Source organism: Octopus bimaculoides, chromosome 11 (assembly GCF_046866305.1).
Source record: "Octopus bimaculoides isolate indiv1 chromosome 11, ASM4686630v1, whole genome shotgun sequence".
NCBI lineage: Eukaryota > Metazoa > Mollusca > Cephalopoda > Octopoda > Octopodidae > Octopus > Octopus bimaculoides.
This window is the reverse complement of record NC_142938.1, coordinates 69,653,069-69,676,941: the sequence shown is the minus strand read 5'-3', so window position 1 is coordinate 69,676,941 and position 23,873 is coordinate 69,653,069. Positions and strand designations below refer to the sequence as shown.

Here is a 23,873-nt window from a genome sequence, read left to right as displayed (position 1 = left end):
GATAATAAACAATAGTGTTGTTTGTAGAAGACACCAACTACAACATTTTTCACTTTTACATCTTTACCACAGATAAGAGAACCAGAAAAAAACAGATGGATTTTATTATGTCCATTCTAAACTGTAGTTAATACCATATTTTACAACCCTACAATGGGCTAAGAAGTGTCTACAAGGTGACTCGATCTATTAGAAAAAGCAACTCATTCAAATCAAGCACTGCCATTAGGGCCTCGGAAATATTTTTGTCCAGCATGCTAACAATTCTGCCAGCTCATCACCTTAATTTTCTCAATCATCATCATCGTTTAACGTCCGCTTTCCATGCTAGCAGGTGTTGGACGATTTGACTGAGGACTGGTGAACAGGATGGCTGCACCAGGCTCCAATCTGATCTGGAAAAGTTTCTACAGCTGGATGCCCTTCCTAACACCAACCACTCTGAGAATGTAGTGGCTGCTTTTACATGTCACCGGCACAAGGGCCAGTCAGGCGGTACTGACAATGGCCACGCTCAAAATGGTGTTTTTTACATGCCACCTGCACAGGAGCCAGTCCAGCGGCACTTGGCAATGACCTCGCTTGAATGTTTTTTCACATGCCACTGGCACAAGTGCCAGTAAGGCGACGCTGGTAATGATCATGCTCAAATGGTACTATTTACGTGCCACTGGCACGGAAGCCAGACAGCTGCTCTGGCAACCAACAACAAAAGAAACCACCAACACTCACTCATAACAACAGAAAATGTCCTATAAGTTAACAAACCTTGAAATTGTCTGGATAGGAAGCGTTCTGTAGTTTCAGAGCGTGTAGAACAGAATCAACATTGGATGATATACTTCCCAAGTAATCCTGTCAAAATTCATATTGAAGTACAAAAGATTAAAAGATTGTTTAAACAAGATTATCTCTTTTTTTTTTTTTTTTTTTTTTTACATCCATTTTTCCATGGTATCATCAATTAGATTAATAATTTATCAAAACATTGTTTTACAGCCAGATGTTCTTTCTGTTGCTAACTTTTACCTGTTTTTTTTTTTAATTTAACCCATCAGCATTCAGATAATTCAGTCAAATGTAATGCTTATTTATTCACATTATTTAGAATTAATTATGTGTAATCTTGTAGCCGTGAAATTTCGATAATGTGACCCTTTATTTTTAGATGACATTGCAGGATAGGTGTGAGAGGCTGGATTCGACCAGTTTGAACATAAGACAGGAAGAATATTTAGACCAGATACAGCTAGTTAAGAGATCTTTTATTCCACACTTCTTTGAAAGCACAAAAGGAGCGGACTGTTTGTTGAAGGAGGAAGTGACAATGTACCTTACCCAGGGATTTTCAGAGAAGCACAAACGTAAACATACAGAAACATGTGTTTGCACACACACACACACACACACACACGCGCGCGCGCATGCACATACACACTGGGCTTCTTTCAGTTTCTGTCCACCAAATTTGCTCACAAAGTTTTGATTAGCCTGGGGCTATAGAAAAAGACACTAGCCCAAGATGCCATACAGTGGGACTGAACCCGGAACCATAGGGTTGGGAAGCAAACTTCTTACCACACAGCCATGCCAGCACCTATGTACAACTCTAAAAATTTACATCTGTATACTGAATCACCATCATCATCAACATCATCATTTTAGCATCCATTTTTTCCGTGCTTGTGTGGGTTAGATGACGTTTATTGAGGTAAGTTTTTTTTTACAGCTGGATGCTCTGCTTGTGGCCAACTCTTATTCCCAAGTAGGTTAATATTTCTCCTTTGCCAGGCATGTTCTCATAGAATACTGGGAATGAATGACATTTATTAACTTGATACCATAGCAAGGAGACACAAATATACATTCTCTCTCTCTCTCTCTCTTTCTCTCTCTCTCTCTCTCTCTCTCTCTCTCTCTCTCACACACACACACAATTTATAGTAGAAGATACTTGCCTAAGGTGTCACACAGTGGGGCTAAACCCCAAATCTCATGATTAGGAAGCCAACTCCTTAATCAAACAGCAATGCCATTACCTATAATTAAGTTTTCCGCCTGTGTTTAAAGCAGTGGTTCTAAACCAAGGTCTATATGACCCTTGATGGTCCGTCTAAGATTTTGTTGTTAAAATTTATCTGCAATAAATTGGTTTATACTTGTACAGTACACAAAATATTTTAATGATTTATTTTTGAATAATTCTTTATAATATTTATAAAAATAAAAGATTTTTTTTTTAACATGGGAAGGTCCATCTGAGTGAAATAAGGATGAAAGGTGTCATTGTCATAACATTTAATGTCCATTTTCCATGCTGGCATGGGTTGGATGGCTTGACGGCAACTGGCAAGGCCAGGGCTTATGCCAGGCTCCATAGTCTGTTTTGGTTTGGTTTCTAAAGCTAGATGCCCTTCCTAATGCCAACCACTCCAGAGAGTGTACTGGGTGCTGAAATATTTATTTTTAAAAAAATACAAAACACTCACCATTTCATTTTTCTCCATTTTCTTCATCTTGCTAAAAGCTTCATATAATTGCTCCTCTAAATCTCTAATCCTGGAATTAGATCGAAACTCAAGTCAATGGAACTGGGTGTTAGGAAGGGCATCATCATCATCATCGTTTAACGTCCGCTTTCCATGCTAGCATGGGTTGGACGATATGACTGAGGACTGGCGAAACCAGATGGCTACACCAGGCTCCAATCTGATTTGGCAGAGTTTCTACAGCTGGATGCCCTTCCTAACACCAACCACTCAGAGAGTGTAGTGGGTGCTTTTACGTGTCACCCACATGAAGGCCAGTCAGGCGGTACTGGTAACGGCCATGGCATCCAGGTGTAAAATCCATGCCAAAACGGTCAATGAAACCTGGTGCAGTCTTCTGGCTAGCCAGCTCCGGTAAAACCGTCCAACCCATGCCAGCATAGAAAATGAACGTTAATTGATGATAATGATGATATATACACACACGCATACATGTATGTATGTATGTATATATGTGTGTTCTTGTGTGTCCATGTTTATATCCCATCTTTTAGCAGTTTGGTGAAATAAATACCAAAATTTAGCAAAAATGAGTACTGGGGTTGAGATGGTTGATTAAAACACCTGAGACTCAAGCCCCATAATGGGCTGCAGTCCAATGACTGAAACCAGTAAAAGAATCGAAGAAAATGTGTTAATATCACCTTACCTCTTGACATCGGCTGCCAACAGTTCCTGAGAAATAAAACAAAAATGGTAAATTAGACATTTACACAAAAGACAAATATGTTTGTTATTTATATCATTTATTTATTTTTGTTAGTTTTGTTTATGATTTCTTGTTTGCATGGTTTGAAATGTTCTGTAAATTTACACATAATAATAATGGTTTCACATCTTGGTACAAGCCTCGCAAAAGAACTTAGAAGGTTGGGCTTCCAACCAGGCCTTTTGTAATTCCCTTAAAGCCAGGAACTTTTCAGCACCCTCATTTATAGTGTGTCTGTATAGCTCAGTTTGGATTTCTGATTTTCTATAAAACAACCCTACTATGTAGTTAACAATAATATAGAATACACGTATCTATAGCTCACCTTGGACTTGAGATCTTCAAAGGATTTTTCCAGTTTTGTTAATAATTTGTTATTTTCTTCTTCTAATCTGAAAGTTAACAAAAATAATATAATGAACTCTACATCAAACAGTAGTTTGAAAGTTTAGTTTGTTAAAGTGTACAGTTTTGTGAGTGTCACAGATACACCACAGAATCCATGAGACTAGTCATATGAGTCTATGGCTCAGGAAGGACCTTTGATTCTGTTGATGGTGGAGTGTATGTATGATTTGGTGTTTAGTTTAGAGCAGTAAGTTGTTTTGAGGGGTGTACAATACAGTTTTCTAAAATGGTGTGTATAGTGGTCAAGTTTATGTATGAAACTGCATTCTTTTTGATAACAGTTACTGTTCAGTGTTTATGAAGTGAAAGACCATTTGTAGACATGTTTACAAAGTCAGAAAACAGCACAGCTCCCATGACTTTCGGAAACATTTTTCCACGCTAGGAGATGCTGAAGCATGGAACAAACTGCTGGCATCAGTTGTTAGTTGTCGGAGCACTGCATCCTTCAAAACTTCCAATGCTTCCTGACATTCGCCAACACTACACCTGCTTTTCTCCCCTCCAAACACACGCAAGCATGTGTCTGACTCATACACTGTTCACTTTCCAGACATTTGTACAATACTGCATATGCACTTCTGACAAGTTGTAGTGCACCTGAGCACTGTATACAATAATTTCATTATTATTATTATAATTTATTATTATCATTATTATTATTATTATTATTATACTAACCTGCTAACGTTCTGGTGAAGTTGGTCATTTTCAGCTCTTTGTTGATCATATTGCTGTTGAGTTCTCTTATGGACTGACCGTTCTTCAGCTAATTCAAACTGGACATAAAGATACAGCATAATACAAAATTTTCAATAAAATATTTATACCATCATTAACATTATGCTCAACACACACACACACACACAATTTATATTTATATAGAACATAACATAGAATACCTGAAGCATGAAAGCCTTCGCTGTGGAGATTGCACATGCACAAACACACACACATATATATAACAGGCTTCTTTCAGTTTCCATCTGCCAAATCCATTTACAAAGCTTTGACTGGCCTGAAGTTATGGTAGAAGACAAGTACCTAAGGTGCCACATACTGGGACTGAACCCAAGACCACATGATTGTAAAGAAACCTTTTCAACCACACAGCCACACCTACACTTATTTATTTATCCTTTTTTTTCTTTTATTCTTTTATTTGTTTCAGTCATTTGACTGTGGCCATGCTGGAGCACTGCCTTCAGTTGAACAAATCAACCCCAAGACTTATTCTTTGTAAGCCTAGTATTTATTCTATCAGTCTCTTTTGCTGAACTGCTAAACTATGGGGACATAAATACCAACATCGGTTGTCAAGCGATGGTGGTGGGGACAAACACAGACACACAAATAAACACACACACACACACACACACACACACACACACACACACACACACACACACACACACATACATACATACATACATACATACATATATATATGACGGGCTTCTTTCAGTTTCCATCTACCAAATCCACTCACAAGGCTTTGGTCAGCCTGAGGCTATAGTAGAAGACACTTGCCCAAGGTGCCATGCCGTGGGACTGAACCCGGAACCATGTGGTTGGGAAGCAAGCTTCTTACCACACAGCCACGCTTGCGCCAATTTGTTCTTTGTTTTTTTTTTGTTTTTTTTTTTTTACTTACAACACCAGGGATCGTCACTTGAGGCCAAATAACAACAACAACAATCACCCACAATGAATATGTTAATATTACAAACTTACTTTCAATGAGTGTAAAGAGGCATTATGTTCAGCTTTAACTTCATTTAGGTGTTTTGTAAACAACTGATTATTACGTACTTCACGAGCCTGAAAATAATAGCAAAGGGCAGAGTAAACATTACCTGTTTAGCAAGTAGATACATATCTGTAAACAATACCAGAAAGACTGATATAACTACTTTCAATCACATTCTCCTTCTCTGACGACGGAATAGATAACTACTATATCCCATTCTTCCTCTGATGATGGAATAGATCACTGATGGATAGCTATTGCTTGTTTTGCTGAAGATACACCATCTGCACATCTGTACTCAAAACAGCTGTAAAAGACTTTTTGCACGCATCATTACTTGGCAAGCTGGCAGAACCGTTAGCACACCGAGCAAAATGTTTAGCAGCATTTCACCCATCTTTACATTCTGAGTTCAAATTCCACTGAGGTCGACTTTGCCTTTCATTTTTTTCAGGGTCGATAAAGTAAGTACCAGTTGAGTACTGGGGCCGATGTAATCAACAAGCTCCCTCCCCAAAATTTCAGGCCTTCTGCCTAGAGTAGAAAGGATTATCATTATTATGATCTATTCTCCTGCAACAACTCAACCCTCGTGTTTTAAATATATAAATATCTTAATCTAACTTGATACCAGCTGTTTTGCTGGTTTGTTCTTTTATCTTGTCATGCATGTACCTGCCTGTAGTCAATTCATCATCATCATCCAGTGTTTTAAATCCAGGTTTTGTCCCAGCTAATGAGGGTGGCCATATCTACCTCAATACCATAGCAACCACCCTCACACCATCTCGCCCAGTTTTGGGTGTCCTCCTTTTTCAAACCAACCTTCCCAATCTCCTCCTCCACCTTTTCCTTGGTCTACCTTGCTTTCGCACTCCATTTACCTCAAACACAATCACCCTCCTCAGAACATGCTCTTCATCCCTCCTCAACACATACTCATACCACCTCACTCCATTCACCCTTGCCAACCATTCCACCGATTCCTCCAACCCCAGCATTCCCATCAAATCCTCATTCCTCCTCTTATCAAACAGCCTCACGCCACACATTTCTCTCACCATTGCTCTCTCGGTCCTTCTCAAAATTACCATCTCTCTCTCTCTCCCTCAGACACCATGTCTCTCTCTCATACAGCATTGCAACTCTCACACAACTCTTATAGACCCTTCCTTTCATCTTTAATGAGAACCTTTTCCCATATAACAACGCTCCACATTCCTTGAACTTCACTCAGCCAATCGTCATTCTATATCGATAACATCCATACTTTTAGTTTTAATTGCAGCTCAAGCTGGAGTTTTGGGCAGTAAATCAAATGTGAACACTAATTCATCATCATCATTATCGTTTAACGTCCGTTTTTCATGCTGGCATGGGTTGGACGGTTTGGCTGGCAAGCCAGTAGGCTGCACCAGGCTCCAATCTGATCTGGCATGATTTCTACAGCTGGATGCCCTTCCTAACGCCTGTACCTATTACTTTACATTATCATATGCGATATTACTTGAATTGTATTATCACAGAAATGTATTGCAATTTTCTTTGTCTGGTTCTGTGTCATATTGTGGTTCTTTGCACAAACTGGTAACTTCAATAAAATGATCAAGAAAGGAAATAATTAAATCAGTAATTATATTGTAATTATCATTTCCTTATATTTTATTTTTGTTATTAAATTTAAATTTATCATCTAAATTTTATAAATATCTACTATTTTTCTTTATATATAGTTCAATAAAAAAAAAAAGAAAACTTTATGAGATACTTCGAAAAAATAAAATAAATAAATAAATAGAACAGTATTTGCTGGAAATGTCATTTGTGATATCAGTGTGTACCCCTTTTTCAAACACCTTTGTTTCAATACCAACAATCACTCCTTATATATATAAATATATATATATATAGGGTTGGCCAAAAGTCATCTGACAGTAAATCAAAACCATTTAATTCCAAGATCTATTTATGTTTAACAAGTGAATGAATTTAATAAAAGCATCTAAATATGAAAAATCATGAAAATTGTTCAAATTGAAATCCTTCTTGAGTGAGACATTTTCCCATTTGAATCAATACAGAATTACAGTATTTATGGTATTTTGATTTACTGTCGTGTGACTTTTGGCCAACCCCGTACAAATATATATGTAATTTCACACTACAGTCCTCCGCTCTACCAACTGAGCTATCGCGAAAGGTTAACAAGGAAACTAGCTTTTGTATATGGAAGATGCCCCTGTGGGGCAAGCTAGAGGTAGTAGATAGTTCCTGTTGTCTAGGTGACCAAATTAGTAGTGGGGGTGTATGCTCTGAGAGCATAGCTGTGAGAATAAGATTAGACTGGACAAAGTTCAGAGAGCTCCTACCTCTGCTGGCAACAAAGGGCCTCTCCCTCAGAGTGAAAGGCAGATTGTTTGATGCCTGTGTGCGAACAGCTATGGGCTTAACCATGGGCTTAACCACACAGCTATATTAGTACCTATAATAGTATATCTTAAGTACTCACTCTAGTTTCTTTGAGTTCGGTTTTCAGGCTTTCAATTGTGGAAAAGTAATTCTCCCGGTTCTGAAACGATAAATAAATAAATAGATAATAAATAAAAAATAATATGCAAATACACAATCAGTCCATTCCCATATTGGTATCAGTCTGGCAATGTGCCAAATCAAGACTCGGTGCCAGAGAATGATTAACCTTATACACCAGAGAACAATCTGACCAATTGCACAGATTCATGGAAACTAATTGAATATGTAAATAAAAAAAAAAAAGAAGCTAACATTTACACTTTAAATAAGTTAATATGAGAGTCACTGCACTACAACACATTAAACTGTAACACCACAATGCACCAAATAACACTGTTATATGTAATCATGCCACACTACACTGATAACTACATTACACCACACCACTCTTATGACACTATACCACACAATTACTCCACACTACAATACTGCACAGCACTAACTTGCTGCACGACTTCACATCAAACAATTACTACACCACAACACACCGTACTGTGCTGTATCTACCATATCACACTATGCTACACGTCACACAATGCAATACCGTTAACAACACCACACCACAAATACATGACCTAAAGAGGAAGCTTCAACAACGGGGGGGGGGGGGGTTTACTAATTTTGGGATCAACTCACCTCATCACAAACTTACAGTCTTCATCAGCCCCTAATTATTCTCAGTAAAATAGTACTGTAATCTCAGAATTTAGTGGAGTGAATACTTCGAAAGAGAAGGAGACAACATTTAATGTCTGTTTTCCATGGGTTGGAAAGTTTGATAGGAGCTGGCAAGCCAGAGGATTGCACCAGATTTTATTGTCTGTTTTGACATGGTTTTTATGGCTGGATGCCCTTCTTAATTGTGGTATGACATCAGCGACTGGGGAGCTGACTGGAAGAGGAAGAAGGGCAGAGGGAGCCTCGAACGGGGTTGTTGTGAGGAGAGGACGTGGCAAGCGATCTTCTAGGTGTTGGGAGAAGCAGCTGCTATTTCTAGTGTTCTTCGGGTCGGGCGAGCCGCGAGGATTGGATACCGCAGGACAGACTCGTGCAAAGGAAAGAAAACCGAGGTAAGCCGATTACATCTACTCGCACGCAAACACCACACTAATGTCAACCACTTTACAGAGTGGCCTGGGTGCGTTTATGTGACACCAGCACTGGCTAGGTCTGTTTTGGCATGGGTTTTATGGCCAAAACAGACCTTGCCAGTGCTGGTGCCACATGTACATTAAAAAAATAAACAAGTTATTACCAATAGTAACCAATTTTAAGTAATAAAGATTTTGTACAACTCAAAAAAAAAAAATTCATAGAGTAACCTATCAATATCGGTTTCAAATTTTTTTTCATATTCTACAAGGCCTAGATTTTCAGGAGAGGGGTAAGTGGATTACACTGACCCCAGTCCTCAACTGGTACTTATTTTATTGATCCCAAAAGGATGAAAGGCAAAGTCAAACTCAGTGGCATTTGAACTCCGAATGTAAAGGCACACAAAATGCTGCTAGGTATTCTGCCCAGCAAGCTAACAATTCTGCCTGCTTGCCACCTTGATATATTATATTATAATATTAATAATAAATAAATGCGCCCTTTTAAAGCCTAGCCAGGCTCATGGGCCCGGTTTCCCGGTTTCAATGGCATATGTGTTCCCCAGCTGGATGGGAGGCCAGTCCATCGCAGTGTTACTCATTTTTGGCAGCTGAGTGAACTGGAGCAACGTGAAATGAAGTGTTTTGCTCAAGAACACAACTCGTCGCCTGATCCAGGAATCGAAACCACAATCTTACGATCATGATGCTGACACCCTAACCACTAAGCCAAGCGCCTCCACCATATTATAATATTAGTCTATTAATATTATATGACATATGAACATTTCAAACTTATATGTGGATGATGATGGTGACAGCAACAACAATAATGACAGCAATAGATCAGTTATGACGATGATGATGATGAGGAGGATAATCCTTAGACCCACACAAAATAAATACCAAATTCAATTTCCTTTTCATACCTCTTTCATTTGAATCTTTAGATCTTCTGTTTGTTGTTTCAGATGTAACTCTCTTTGTTCCAAGTTCACATTTTCTTGTCGGAGATCCTGGAATTATTTACAAAAGACATTCCCAGCAAAAGAAATTAGTTATTTACAAATGGCATAGGTTTCAACAATATCACTTCCTTTCACAAGAGACATAAATTAGAATTTGCAACATAAATACTAACTTACCTGTCTTTGGTCCATAATTTCATTTACCTGACTAGATAAATCAGCTTTAGCTTGACTCAATTCTTGCAGTTGATACTGTAAAATGTTTAATAAAAAGTCAATAAAAGACTGTCTTGTCTAAGAATTTATTATTGTTAAAACTGGCAGGATATTGGTCACTGTTCTGGCATTGCCATTATGTTGATAACATATAACATTTTAACAATGACTAGGTTACCCATCACTGTGACATTACCCGTCACTGTGCTGCCAGTAAAAATATTTGTTAATCATGCACATACCTTCGTAAATTGTTCAAATAATGTTTAAATTGACTTTCTCAGTGAACATTAATAACAATTTGAATACTGTTGAACAATAAGATTTATCTAAAATACTTATTTTCATATTTTACAGAATAAGTATGTTTATTAAACAATATATCATAAGATAACTTCATGATAAGCAACATTCCTCGTCAAAGTTCTTTTTCTGTCATCTCTTTTCTTGGCTGTACTGCTGAATTTCATTTTGTCTGTGTATATGCACTAATCAAAACTTGTTAGCTACTATGGTGACAACACTACTTATCTATCTATTTTTCACATACTATCTCTCTCTCAATAACAACCACTTTTTCTCTTCCCCTTCTTCCCCTTTCCTACATATACGTTGTGGAAGACAGGCAGATGGACATTAGCTTGACTCTTATAATATAAGATTACAACAATGGGCATGAAGCCCTGTGTGGGGTGAGGAGCAAATGTGTCTCTGTGATTATGAAGCTTGCTTACCAATCATATGGACCTGGGTTCAGTCCCACAGCATGGCACCTTGAGCAAGTATCTTCTACTATAGCCCTGAATTAGCCAAAGTCTTGTGAGTGGATTTGGTAAATGGAAACTGGAAGAAGCCCATCATTTATAGATGTGTGTGCATGTGTGTCTATTCTTGTCTGGACATACACACGAGGCTGTTCATTTCCAATCTTCTTTGAAAAACATGTCAAGCTATGGAAAAATGTTACCTTGCTTAGAAACAAGTGAGGGTTGGCAACAGGAAGGGCATCCAGCTGTAGAAAATCTACCTCAACAAATTCCATCTGATCCATAAAAGCATGGAAAAGTGGACGTTAGATGAAGATGATGATGATGATGATGATATGCAAAATATGTGCATGTGTATTGCTTGTCTTTGTCTACACAACCCTGGTTCCGCAGTATGGTGATGATGTTTATGTCCATCACAAGCAAAATGTTCAGGAGTGATTTGATGTACAAAGACATGGAATAATGCACCTTATTTAAAAGCAGTAAAATATACTGCCACAAAGAAGTTGTGTTAATCTTTGTGAGAAAGGATGCTTAATATAAAAATATTTTTTGCTCCTTTTTACATGCGCTATTACATCATCCAATATGTCCTTCCTTTTTTAAGAGAATAGAATGTAATTTGAGGGAGATTTGGCTGCTATTTCTCATCAGCAGAGCAACTGCACAGTGGTTGGCTCATTGATAAACAGAAAATATGATGCTTCTTACTATTTCTCTTGGAAACATTTTTACAGTGATGTGAACTCACCTTTAGTTGCTGTGCATGGTCCTGTGACAGTCGATGTGCACTTTCAACTGTTGTTAGTTTTTCAACCATGTCAGCTTTTTCAGACTGCAGTGCAGAAGCATTCAGCTGGTATTGGTGCAGCTCTTGTTCAATCTGAAATTTTAGAAACAGTTTAGACTCTTAAAGACTCTTTGTCATAGATACATAACAAATATTTTGGGGAATATGAAAATACTGGAATGTTATCCTTCACATAAGAAGTAACTTTGAAAGTATATTTTTACCACAATGGATAGTATTAGGAAAGATGATATACATACGATAATTATTGGGTTGGTGCATAATTACTGCGGCTTCTTTTCAACAAATTTTATTCAACAAAAACAATAACATGTAATAAAAACATCTTTAACCCATAAACTGCGATAGGTCACCTCAGTGGCCAACGCAACAGTGCGATAGGCCATGGAAGTAGGGCATGATCTGACCTAATTTTGATGATGTATAATGTATGCACACGATACCCTTTCACCCCAGAAACAGTGTAGTCAATCACTGAAGGTGTTAAGAAACACTGAGTATTTTTTTCGAGTGATAGATCGATGTTGACCTTTACCCAAAATAGGCTCAGCAGTTCGTGTTACATACAGCAAAATCCCAGCAGTTTATGGGTTAAATGATTATTCCGGAGCATATTCACCATCTACTTCAATTACTGCTTCCCATTTGTCTGGCAGAAGTGATCAAGACCTTTGGTGATATGCTGTGCTTGAGAAGACTTGTCAAGCCAAATGAAATCATTGTTGTGGCCGATGCTGGTGTCACATGACTGGCACATAAAAACACCATTGCTGGTAGCATGTAAAAAGCACCCATTACACTCTAGGAGTGGTTGGCATTAGGAAGGACATCCAGCCTTAGAAACCATGCCAAATCAAACTGGAACTTAGTACAGTTCTCCAGCTTACAGAACAAAACAACAAATCACCGATTACCTTCTCAATCTGAGAATTTCTGTCTTTCAGTTCTTTTTCCAAATCCATCTGTAGCGACTTTAGTTCATTATTTTCAATATTCTTCAGTCGTAACTGTTCTTCTTGATTTGCTTTTACAGCCTGACAAAAGATAAAATCACCATATTCTTTAAACAGAATTTCACTAAAACCAAAGCTGCTGTCTTACAATGGAATAAATCAAGTTTTAGATTATTAATTTAATTGTAAAGATTAATCAAAGACTCACTAAAGCATCTGTCAGTTCTCGTTTCGCTCTGTCCCATTGTGAGACCATTTCATTGTGCTGAACTCTTGAAGACTCCAAATCTTTGATTAGTTCTTCATTTCTCTGCATCATTTGTTGACTTGTGTGTTTGTTGCAGTCAAGTTCTTTCTCAAGTTCTAGAACTTTCTGTTTCCATCTAAAGCAAAGAAACCAAACTGAGATAAATGCTAATTAATTAATTACCCACTTCATCATCATCATCATCATCATCTGGTGTATCATCATCATAGTTTTGACATTCACTTTTCTATGTTTGTTTGGGTCAGATGGAATTTGTGGAGGTAGATTTTCTACAACTGGATGCTCTTCCTGTTGCCAACCCTCGCCAGTTTCCAAGCAAGGTAATATCTCCCCTTGACCAGACATGTTTTCAAGGAAGGTTGCATTATAGGGACATTTGTTTTTACAACTATCACACAATGTAAAGGCAAGGAGATAGTAACACACACACACACACACACAATGGGTTTCATTTGCTTTCTGTCTACCAAATCCATTCATAAAGCTTTAGTGAGCCCATCTCCATAGGGGGGATCATCTATGGAGAAGACCAACTCGAAATAGATGGTGGTGGTGATGGTGATACTTTTAACTTCACTGAAATGATAAATTGGCTGAGTGGTTATGAAGTTCGTTTCACATGGTTTCAGGTTCTGTCCCACTGCGCAGTACCTTGGGAAAGCGTCTCTTACTATAGCTCTGGACCAACCAATATCTTTTGCATGAATTTGGTTAATGGAAACTATAGTTGGAATCTTGCTATGTATGAATATATTTGTGTTTATTCCCCACACCACTTGGCAACCGGTGTTGGTTTCTTTACATCTCCATAACTCGACAGTTCAACAAAAGAGACTGATAGAATAAGTACCAAACTTCAAAAAACAAAATGTACCAGAGTCAGTCTGTTTGACTAAACCCCTTCAAGACAGTGCTACAGCATGGCCACAGTCCAAGGACTGAAACAAATGAAAGACTACCTGCTAAACACACAAGTAAAGAAGAAGTCCATTATTCTACAACTCACTGTTTAATTGCTTCTTGTGTTTTGCCTCTCAGAACATCCTGCTTTCTCAGACTTTCTTCGAGTGCTCTCTTGGTTTCACTCAATTCTTTCTTTGTTATGTCTAAATGTCTGGTAGTTTCAGTCAGTCGAGAACTCAAGTCATCCACTCGACTTTCCAGTTGTCTGCGACCATGTTCAGCCACTTCATATTTGTCAACCGTTTCACGGAGTTGGTTCAAGATTTTGGCATTTTGTCGATCTCGGTTCTCAATGTCTTTTGTTAGTACCTGCAACAACAGATGGAATGGTCACAATAATTCAAGAAGAACATTGATGATGACATATAGGCAGGCTGGCAAGCAGATAGATAGATAGACAGACAGACAGACAACCAGTGAAATAAATGGACAAACAGACAGAGAGACAATCATGTTCCTGGATGACATTAGAAGCAGATAAAATAGTTGGCAATAAGAAGGACATTTGGTTGTAAAACTGGCCTCAAGAAACCCATTGTACCTGTGCCAGCATGGGAAAGTGGGTACAAAATAATAATAATGATGATGATGAAGATGAGGATGGATGGATGGATGGTTAACAGACACATCATAATTGTTATCATTTGATATCTGTATTCCATTTTGACATGGGTTGGATGGTTCAACAAGATCCAACTAACCTGAGGGTTGCACTGGTCTCCAGTGTTTGCTTTGATATGGTTTCTGTGGCTAGATGCCCTTCCAAACACATAACCACCTTACTGAGTATACTGGGTGCTTTCTGCAAAGCACTGCACTTCTGAAGTCACCAAGCAGCACTCACAAGACAAGACCACCAGACAGAATATGGCTGCTGTACTGAGGGAGGTGACTTAGTGCTAGGTTGTTGAGAGGCAAAAGTAGGAAAGAGGGACAAGAACAAGTGTCTTGCTGTAAAAGAAATACATGGCTGACCCAACAGGAAAAGGAGAAAAGATGGTGGAGATGAAGTATCAGGGCGCACCCTAATGTTACAAGAAGATGGATAAAGAGAGAAATAGGGACAGATAATCAAGGATGGTTGAGTGGGTGGGTAGGTTGATTGATGAGAGTGTGAAAGGAGAGTGACAGACAGCAGAGATGAGGACAGAGGTGAAAGCAATGAATAGTGAACATGGATGATGAATAAACAAATAGATAATAGATATAGGTAAGTAGATACAGACATACAAACAAACAGTTAAATAGACAGACAGCAGAGAGACAGATGCTTTACCTCAATATGGTCAGAGAGCTGGCTTCGTTGTTGTTCGCTCTTATGTATATTTTGTCGCACATTATCCATCTCAGCAACAACTGATACAGTGTTTGTTAGATGTTGTCTCAGTTCTTGTAGTTCTTTGTCCAATCTCTGCTTCTCTTTCTCTTGTTCACTTTCCACTAAAATTAGATGAACAAAAAGAAGACAACCTATGGTTTTAATATACTGTTATATTATATATATCAATGGTAGTCAAACTGTGTGCCTCACAGGCAGCATGCAACTCTTAAAGCAACTATACACAGCTCCCAAGATAAAATTGGGTTTCAATATTATTATTCCTAAAATGCTTATAATCTAGAGATGCAAGAATGAAGGGAAAAATACATACTATATATCTCTCTCTATTTAACTTACACCACCAATAATACACCAGAATCTTAATTCAGGACACTATATTTGTTTCATACAAATTAACCATATTCCTTTTTACAAGCCAAATGCTAATGTAAGAAACAATTATCATCCTCCTCAAGTCTGACTTATTACTCAATACTAAGCTGATAATGGTCTCTAGTAAGACATATTACATATATTTCTTACATATATGTAATAAAACATATTACATATATTTCTTTCAGTCTGGACTCTTGGGGGAAAATAATACAACAATGATAAAACTTACAAAGCTTCAGTCTTTCTCTCTCTTTTGTGTCCTCTTCTAATCTTTGGTCATGAAGTTGACCTTGAAGTTGCACTTTTTCTTGTTCACTTCTTTTCATGTGATTTTGAAGCTCTTCAACCTAGCAACAAAAATCCTGGTATTAGAGACAGTAGTACAATATGCCCACGGGCATATGGCGTAGTGGTTAAGAGCGCGGGCTACTAACCCCAAGGTTCCGAGTTCGATTCACGGCAGCGACCTGATTAATAATAATATAATAATAATAATAATAGTAACATCGATAGGAATGAGAACCCAGGTTCGAAATTTCCCCAAGACACCTGACGAAGGCTGGAGGGTATATCAGCCGAAACGTTGTGTTAACAACAAACAAGATGAGGACGAATATCCGTCAAATGTAGATAATGTAAATAATGTAAATAATTCCTCATCTCTTAAATATAGAACAGTAGTACAATAGTTGTGCAGTTGGTTCAAATTCTACCAGAAGCAGTGCATTCTAGAGAAACAGCCCTCACTTGCCCAATTTTACCTAACAAGATAACTGTATTTAATTCGTTTTTATTATGTTTTAGTCAGGCGGGAATTGTAGTGCTCATGATACTTTTCAGGGCTTTTGAGACAGGTTGGAAAGGAAGGAAGAAGTTATCCTCAAACTGTAGAGTTGGCCTGAGTGCTTGCAACAGAGTGTAGTTTGCTAAAGGGACCCAAAGTGCCAGGTGAGGGTGTTAAACTGAATAACAGGTTAAGTCTAAAACCCAAGTAGGCCACAAAAGGGGCTCCTGTATGTAGCCCAACCTGTGAGAGCTAGCAACCAAATCACCCTCAAATCACATCTTACTGTTTTAAAAAAAGCAAAAAGGGTGCATTAGAGAATGTAGTCACCCCTAAAAGATGGTCACAGTTGGAATTCCTTTAAGTGTAAATCTACTTGATCAGTACTTTAAGTGTTGATCTAGCGTTTAACATCAACCAGAACAACAGACCCAGAAGAAAGATAGACAGGCCACACCTAGAAATGTAAAATGACATACACAATAGCAGCGAAACAAGGAGAGAGCAATAATCCATTGAAAGAATAATTCTTGTCTAGAGAATTCAAATCTTGCTACATCTCTGGAATTTTCCATTTTTTCCTTATCACTAACATACATTGGTCCAGTAGATGGACAACTTGTTGACATAATGTTGGCCAACAAACAGCTTACAGACAGGACAATTGTGTGGTATGATGCAGAGTCCTGTTGCCAGACATAGGGTGTTCCAGAAGCCACCCTCTTGACCCAGGGCAGCACAACCTCCTCTAGGCACTTGGTGTAGGCCTCCATGTTGAGTTTGAGGCCATGTGGGAATTGTCTGTTGCCGAATTGTCTGTCGGCGAATTGTCTGTTGCCAAATTGTCTGTCGACGAATTTTCTGCACACACATTGATCCATCTAGCTAATTCACAATTTATTTTTAACAATGAACAAATAGCAGATATTTTAGCTTACCACTTGTTGCAGAGTGTTCCGACTGCCCTCACTGTGGTCAAGTCGGTGCCTGAGATTGACCAATTCTGTTTCTATCTGTCAATAAATATTGAGTAAAGACTAAAGTAATTAAAGAAGAATCAGTGTGGGCGGAAACTTAAAGTATGCATTCCAAAACTTGTTCTAATCTCAAAATCTATTTTTGAACAAAAGTTAAAAATATTTACGGAGATGTACTTGCATAGCAAGTGACCTGATCTGAGATCGGGTGCTGGAACGAAAACAATTGCAGCATGGAAAATGTTTATAAGCCATTTAAGAAACACACAAAAACCGTTAGATTCACTTCAACATTTAAATTTAATTTGCCAAAATATTTTCATCACTTTGAGACCGTGACCTGTTCACTGACAAAATTCCGTGCTGCATCTGTGCTATTGTTAAAAATATTCTAAACTTGAATCAACAGTCTTACTTCATATCATCAACATCATCACCACCAACAACAACATGATCCTTACTGTTAAATTAAAGACTCAGGGATCAGCAATCATGGATCTCAGAAAAGTTTGAAGGTTTGTGATTTTCTTGGAGAGAGATACAGCAGTGCTTTCCAATTGCTGTCTGCCAATACATTTACAGTTTACTTTACTAGAAAACCTTCCTTGCAAGTCTACCTTTGAAACACAGGGCTTATTTAACCTCAGGCATTGAGATTGGGTCACATAACATCAGAGCAAAAGGATTGATGTCAGGAAGAGAACCATTGTCCTAGAGGCTAATTTTTAAAACAATGTACAGGCAGGTTTTAACATGTTACAGAGATGGATTTTTTTAAGATGGCATGTGGCTAAATACTTAATAAGTCATAGGGATAGTTCTTTAATGAACTAAGTTTAATAATCGAACAGATTGAGAAGACAAATATGTCAATAGATCAAGCAGGTAAGACGACAACAAAATACTTACTTTATGTCTTTGTGCTTCAGATTCCAGATATTGTGTTTTATATGTGCTTGTCTCTTGTATATTGTTACTTGGATGTGTTATAGGAACAAGATGTGATGCTACAGGTGCAACTGGTGCAACTGATGCAGTAGCATTGGTCTGGACTGTAGAGAGGAAATTCTGATGCTGTTGCAAAGCCTGAAAATAAAATTACAACACAAAGGAATTGAAATATACATTAAATTACATTGTTAGTCACTTTATAATTTAATCTCATTTAATCCAAGACAGCAAAAAATATATATACAGAGAACAAAGGTAGATCTGTGCACATTTTTCTATCTTGGACTCATGCTCATTAAGTATCTAAATCTAATTTAATGATTATAATTAAAAACCTTAACTATTTACTTTATTATCCATCACTAATGAATTAAATAAATTTACCTTAAAAAGTCTTTAAAATTACTTCCAATGTCTTGTGTTTGAAAATTAAATATCTTATTAATATTATTAATTATCAATTTGTTCACATAACTCACACCTTTAATTTCATACACTGAAAGACAGAACAGTGTCTAAATCTTCTCTCCTTCCCTACCTACTGTTCCCTCCCTGTCCCCCTTTTCCCTCACACCTGTTCATACTTACCCCTTTATAACATTGGATAGCCTTACACCACCCCACGTACACAACCCACCCTATCACCTTTCAGTTTCCCTTTTTTTCATCTCTGTAATCCCAAATCCTTAATGCCTTCCCTCTCCCTTGTTCCTTCCATGTTCCCCTTCATTCTCTCTTCTTATTTACCATCCTTCATCCCTCTGCTTAGAAGCATCCCCCATACTTCCTTCTTTTCTCCCACAGTTACAGAAGTCACTTTAGGCTTTTAAACTTGTAAGTTATGAGACAATCCTCACTGGTGCTGGTGCCATGAAGAAAACACCCAGTACACTCTGTAAAGTGGTTGGAGTTAGAAATCATGCCAAAACAGACAACAGAGCTCAGCACCATCCTCTGACTCATCGCGGACCCTGTCAAACCATCCCACCCATGCCAGTATGGAAGTTGGAAATTAAATGACAATGATGATAAGGCCTGATTACAGTTACAGGAAGGTTTTGAAGGAATTAACAGACGTTATTAACAAGAGTCAATATTTTGATACAATTGTTACTTCTCACTCACACTTAATTTATATTCTTGAAGAAAAATCTATGATTCTTACCAAAATTAGAAAACTTCAGCTGAAAGGTTTCAAAACATGCTTGGAACTCTCGCAGATGTTTCCGTTAAACATTTCACTGAGATTGCATGTAGTTAAGAAACTCACTTTGCAACCACATGGTTATGAGTTCAGTCCTACAGTGCAGCACCTTTGACAATTGTCTTCTGACATAGCCCTGGGCCAACCAATGCTTTGTGAGTAAACTGTATGGAACCCCATCTTACATGTGTGTGTGTGTGTGTGCATGCAATCTGGCAAGCACACATTTTCCAAACTTACCTGCTTCAACTCTGAAGACAGACTACCCAAATTTTCTTTATTCTGTTTCTCCATTAACATTTGACGTTCAACTTGAAGTTCATCTTGAATGGCACTCAAACGCTTCTCAACTCTTGCCGAAGTCTTTTTCAGTAAAAAAAAAAACATCAAACAAAATACTTGTTGATAAATACAAACAACTTGGAAATGATCTTTGACTGTATATCCAAACTGTTGTCTTATGTTACTGCATCAGATATTACATAACATGTTAAATGGAGAGTTAGATAGAATGTCTCATCACATTTGTTCCAACACCATGGGATGCTGAGTTTGAATGCCACTGAGCTGAACTTTGCCTTTCACTCCTTTAAGGTCGATAAAAAAGGACAAGCCTAGGGCAATAGACAAGTGGGAACATCGGAATGTTAGATTGGATACCTCGTGGCATTTGTTCCACATCTTTGTGTTCTGAGTTCAAATGCTGCCATGGCCTACATTGATTGTAGGCATAATCTGTCGCTCAGTTTGGCAACACCGCCTGAGCCTTGAAGGCTTTTAGCAGAGTCTACTTTGTAGCAAGCATTACATCTCGAGTTCAAATTCCACTGAGGTTGACTTTGCCTTTCATCCTATCAGGGTCGATAATATAATACCAATCAATTACTGGGATGGGGTCAATGTAACTGACTTCCCTCGCCCCTCAAAAAACACTGGCCTTGAGCCAAAATATGAAATCCTTATTATGATTATTATTATTATTATTATTATTATTATTATCATTATTATTATTATTAAGGTGGCGAGCTGGCAGAATCGTTAGCACACTGGACGAAATGCTTAGCGGTATTTCATCCGCCGCTACATTCTGAGTTCAAATTCCGCCAAGGTCGACTTTGCCTTTCATCCTTTCAGGGTCAATAAAATAAGGAGCAATTGAACACTGGGGTCGAGGTAATTGACTCATCCCTACCTTCCCCAAGCTGCTCTTGTGGCAAAAATTTGAAATTATTATTATTATTATTATTATTATTAACGCAACAAACTGGAAAATCATTAGCATGTTGGACAAAATGCTTAGCAGCATTTCTTCCGGCTCTTTATGTTCCCAGTTCAAATGCTGCCGAAGTCAAAATTGCTTTTCATCCTTTTAGAATCAGTAAAATAAGGTACCAGTCAAGTACTGGGGTCGATGTAATTGATTAACCTCTGTCCTCTAAAATTACAGAACTAGTGTCAAAATTTGAAGCAATTATTATTATTATGAACTACTGATACATGTTAAACTAAACTGAATTGGAAAAGTAGTATTTGCACTTATTTTAAGTAAAGCAAATTGGGACAAATGAAATGATATACTCTGTTTTAAAGAATAATATACCAGTCACAGTTAAAAGTTGATCAAATGTACTCAGGAGTAGCTTGCTTACGAACCACATGGTTCCGGGTTCAGTGCGTGGCACTTTGGGCAAGTGTCTTCGACTATAGCCTTGGGTCGAGCAAAGCCTTGTGAATGGATTTGGTAGACGGAAACTGAAAGAAGCCCATCGTACATATGTATATGTGTGTGTGTGTGTGTGTGTGTGTGTGTGTGTGTGTGTGTATGTTTGTGTGTCTGTGTTTGTCCCCCCAACATCGCTTGACAACTGATGCTGGTGTGTTTACGTCCCCGTAACTTAGCAGTTCAGCAAAAGAGACTGATAGAATAAGTACTAGACTTACAAAGAATAAGTCCTGGGGTCGATTTGCTCGACTAAAGGCAGTGCTCTAGCATGGCCACAGTCAAATGACTGAAACAAGTAAAAAAAAAAAGTCCTAAAATAATTCTCATTAAGAAATAATTGATATTAAAATACTACAATACATTAACTAACATTAAGAGGAACATTAAAATGATCAATATCTTAAATATACAATGTTTTGTGTTGAACATACTGCAGAGACAGTTTAAAAACTATTATTTCCAAATTACTTCAGAAGTTTTAATTAATAGGAAACAAATATGTAAAAAAAAAAAACTTACAGAATCTTTGTTTTCTGAGTTAGTTTGGTGGTTTATGGAACTTGCAAGTGCATTCATAGCACGTTTTGTCTCCGAGGCAAAACTTCAATGTGAAATAAAATTACAAATAAACTAAATCAATTTTATCAACAATTTCTTTGTTACATATTAATTAATATTTTTCTTGCCATTGTCAATTAATTTAATCTCAAATAATCTTTCAGTATCATCACTTTGTCATGGTTACAAGGTCAGACAAAATATGTCGAAATTTCTATGGTCACATGCCCTTCCCGTGACCAACCTTCGCCTGTTTCTATGCAAGGTAATACTTCACTACGGACGACAGGTAATGAATAACATTGCTTGATAGACAGTGATACTTATTTACAATCATTACATGATATCAAGATAAGGATACACATATACATACATATATAAACTAAACGCACACACACACACACACATATCATCATTGTCATTTAACATCTGTTTTCCATGCTGGCATGGGTTGGAGCTGCACCAGTTTCCAATGTCTATTTTGGCATGGTTTCTACAGCTGAGACACTCTTCTTAATGCCACCTACTTTACAGTGCGTACTGAGTGCTTTTTATGTAGCACTAGCACACACACACACACACACACACACATATACAATGGGCTTCTTTCAGTTTCCATCTACTCACGAGGCTTTAGCTAACCTGAAGCTATAGTAGAAGACATTTGCCCCAGTTGTCACACAGTGAGACTGAACCCAAGAGCACATGGTTGAAGATCAAACATCTTAACCACATGGCCACTATCTGTATCTTTGTCATATAAAATTCATTATAACCTGGGGTAGGATTTAATGAGAACAGTCTTTTACAACTTAGTCTAAAATACAATAAGACCAGTCTGCTACAATTTGGTCTAAGGCATATACCAATATTTTTACAACTTGGTCTATGATATAATAACACCAGTCTGTTATGATATGATTTAAAATATAGTGATATAGTTTGTTACAACTTAATCTTGGCCAGATACTTAGGCCCGAACCAGGATTGTTGAGATTTGGATAATTATCCCATTTTAGTATTTTCAGACTTTGGTAGACATACCAAACTCATTATAATGGATTTAGTTTGATAACTAAACATCTTTTCATAAAACTAGCATCAATAAACTCAAACAACATACTGTTTCATAATGACCTTTCTACCATCCACCTTCTTTAGTTTACTTTTTATTTGACAGTTATTAAGAAAAAAAAGGCAAACAGAAGCTGATACCAAGAAGGGATGGGTGAAGAACAGAAGCCGACGCTGAGAATGATGTAAAGAGAAAAAAGAAAAAAATGCTTGTGAAGAGAGAGAGAAGTTGTGGTCCGTTCTTTGACTATATCAGCTTGCTGTTTCTTTTATAATATTTAACCTACCAAATATTTGTAAGACTAAATCTTGAACTTGGAAGGAGCAAATCTGAACTGTTATTTGCAGAAATTAAACAAAAATTCTCCTACTTACCGATCTCTGTGATCACGATCTTCAGTCAAAGAATCTTCAAATTTTCTCTGATTATAAGACAGATCTCTCACTGACTCATGCAAAGAATGCACTTCTTTCTTTAAATCATCAGCAAAATGGACAGCAGATTTCTTCTTCCTCTGTGGGTACTAAAATACGATAACAGATAAAAGCCATTGAAACTTATTAAATAACCTAACTTACAACAGGTTTACTTGAGATTAAGTCTGGACCAGCACAACAACAACAGCAACTAATCTTACTAAATAACAAATAAGAAGAAACTTAATATGTATAATACATACTACATAGCCATGTTGGTTTGGGTAGTCTTGGTCTGCAAAGATTTCAAAAGCAAAAAAGAGGTTAATTTTATTAGCTAAAAAAAAGCATAGTTCAAAATGAAATTGAAACAAAAATAAAATATCCCAAGTTTCAAGTTTACTTTTATTGAAATGCTTTGATTGTTATTTCACAAAGACTAACATTTTTGGTCAAATATAATGACGATAATAATCT

General features: G+C 37.4%; 1 protein-coding gene across 10 annotated transcripts in view; it reads right to left on the bottom strand.

The window, feature by feature from the left end:
- LOC106876710 (uncharacterized) overlaps positions 1 to 23,873 on the bottom strand; it is a 41,584-nt gene that overhangs the window by 11,179 nt on the left and 6,532 nt on the right. For 9 of the 10 annotated variants that reach the window (XR_016243713.1, XR_016243712.1, XR_016243714.1 and 6 more), the window contains exons 5-25: positions 23,660 to 23,691; positions 23,355 to 23,503; positions 21,867 to 21,948; positions 19,865 to 19,987; positions 18,379 to 18,555; positions 17,431 to 17,505; positions 15,938 to 16,055; positions 15,268 to 15,431; positions 14,035 to 14,300; positions 12,969 to 13,143; positions 12,722 to 12,841; positions 11,748 to 11,879; positions 10,188 to 10,262; positions 9,972 to 10,058; positions 7,926 to 7,985; positions 5,401 to 5,487; positions 4,348 to 4,445; positions 3,584 to 3,650; positions 3,199 to 3,224; positions 2,490 to 2,559; positions 769 to 855 (exon numbers count right to left, since the gene is read on the bottom strand). Coding sequence is in view for 7 of the 10 variants with exons in the window: in XM_089360332.1 (XP_089216458.1) it covers positions 769 to 855; positions 2,490 to 2,559; positions 3,199 to 3,224; positions 3,584 to 3,650; positions 4,348 to 4,445; positions 5,401 to 5,487; positions 7,926 to 7,985; positions 9,972 to 10,058; positions 10,188 to 10,262; positions 11,748 to 11,879; positions 12,722 to 12,841; positions 12,969 to 13,143; positions 14,035 to 14,300; positions 15,268 to 15,431; positions 15,938 to 16,055; positions 17,431 to 17,505; positions 18,379 to 18,555; positions 19,865 to 19,987; positions 21,867 to 21,948; positions 23,355 to 23,503; positions 23,660 to 23,691 (2,270 nt within the window). In the remaining 3 variants the exon portion in view is untranslated. The remainder of the gene's footprint in view (positions 1 to 768; positions 856 to 2,489; positions 2,560 to 3,198; positions 3,225 to 3,583; positions 3,651 to 4,347; positions 4,446 to 5,400; positions 5,488 to 7,925; positions 7,986 to 9,971; positions 10,059 to 10,187; positions 10,263 to 11,747; positions 11,880 to 12,721; positions 12,842 to 12,968; positions 13,144 to 14,034; positions 14,301 to 15,267; positions 15,432 to 15,937; positions 16,056 to 17,430; positions 17,506 to 18,378; positions 18,556 to 19,864; positions 19,988 to 21,866; positions 21,949 to 23,354; positions 23,504 to 23,659; positions 23,692 to 23,873) is intronic. The other variant, XM_052971919.2, reaches the window with a different exon arrangement.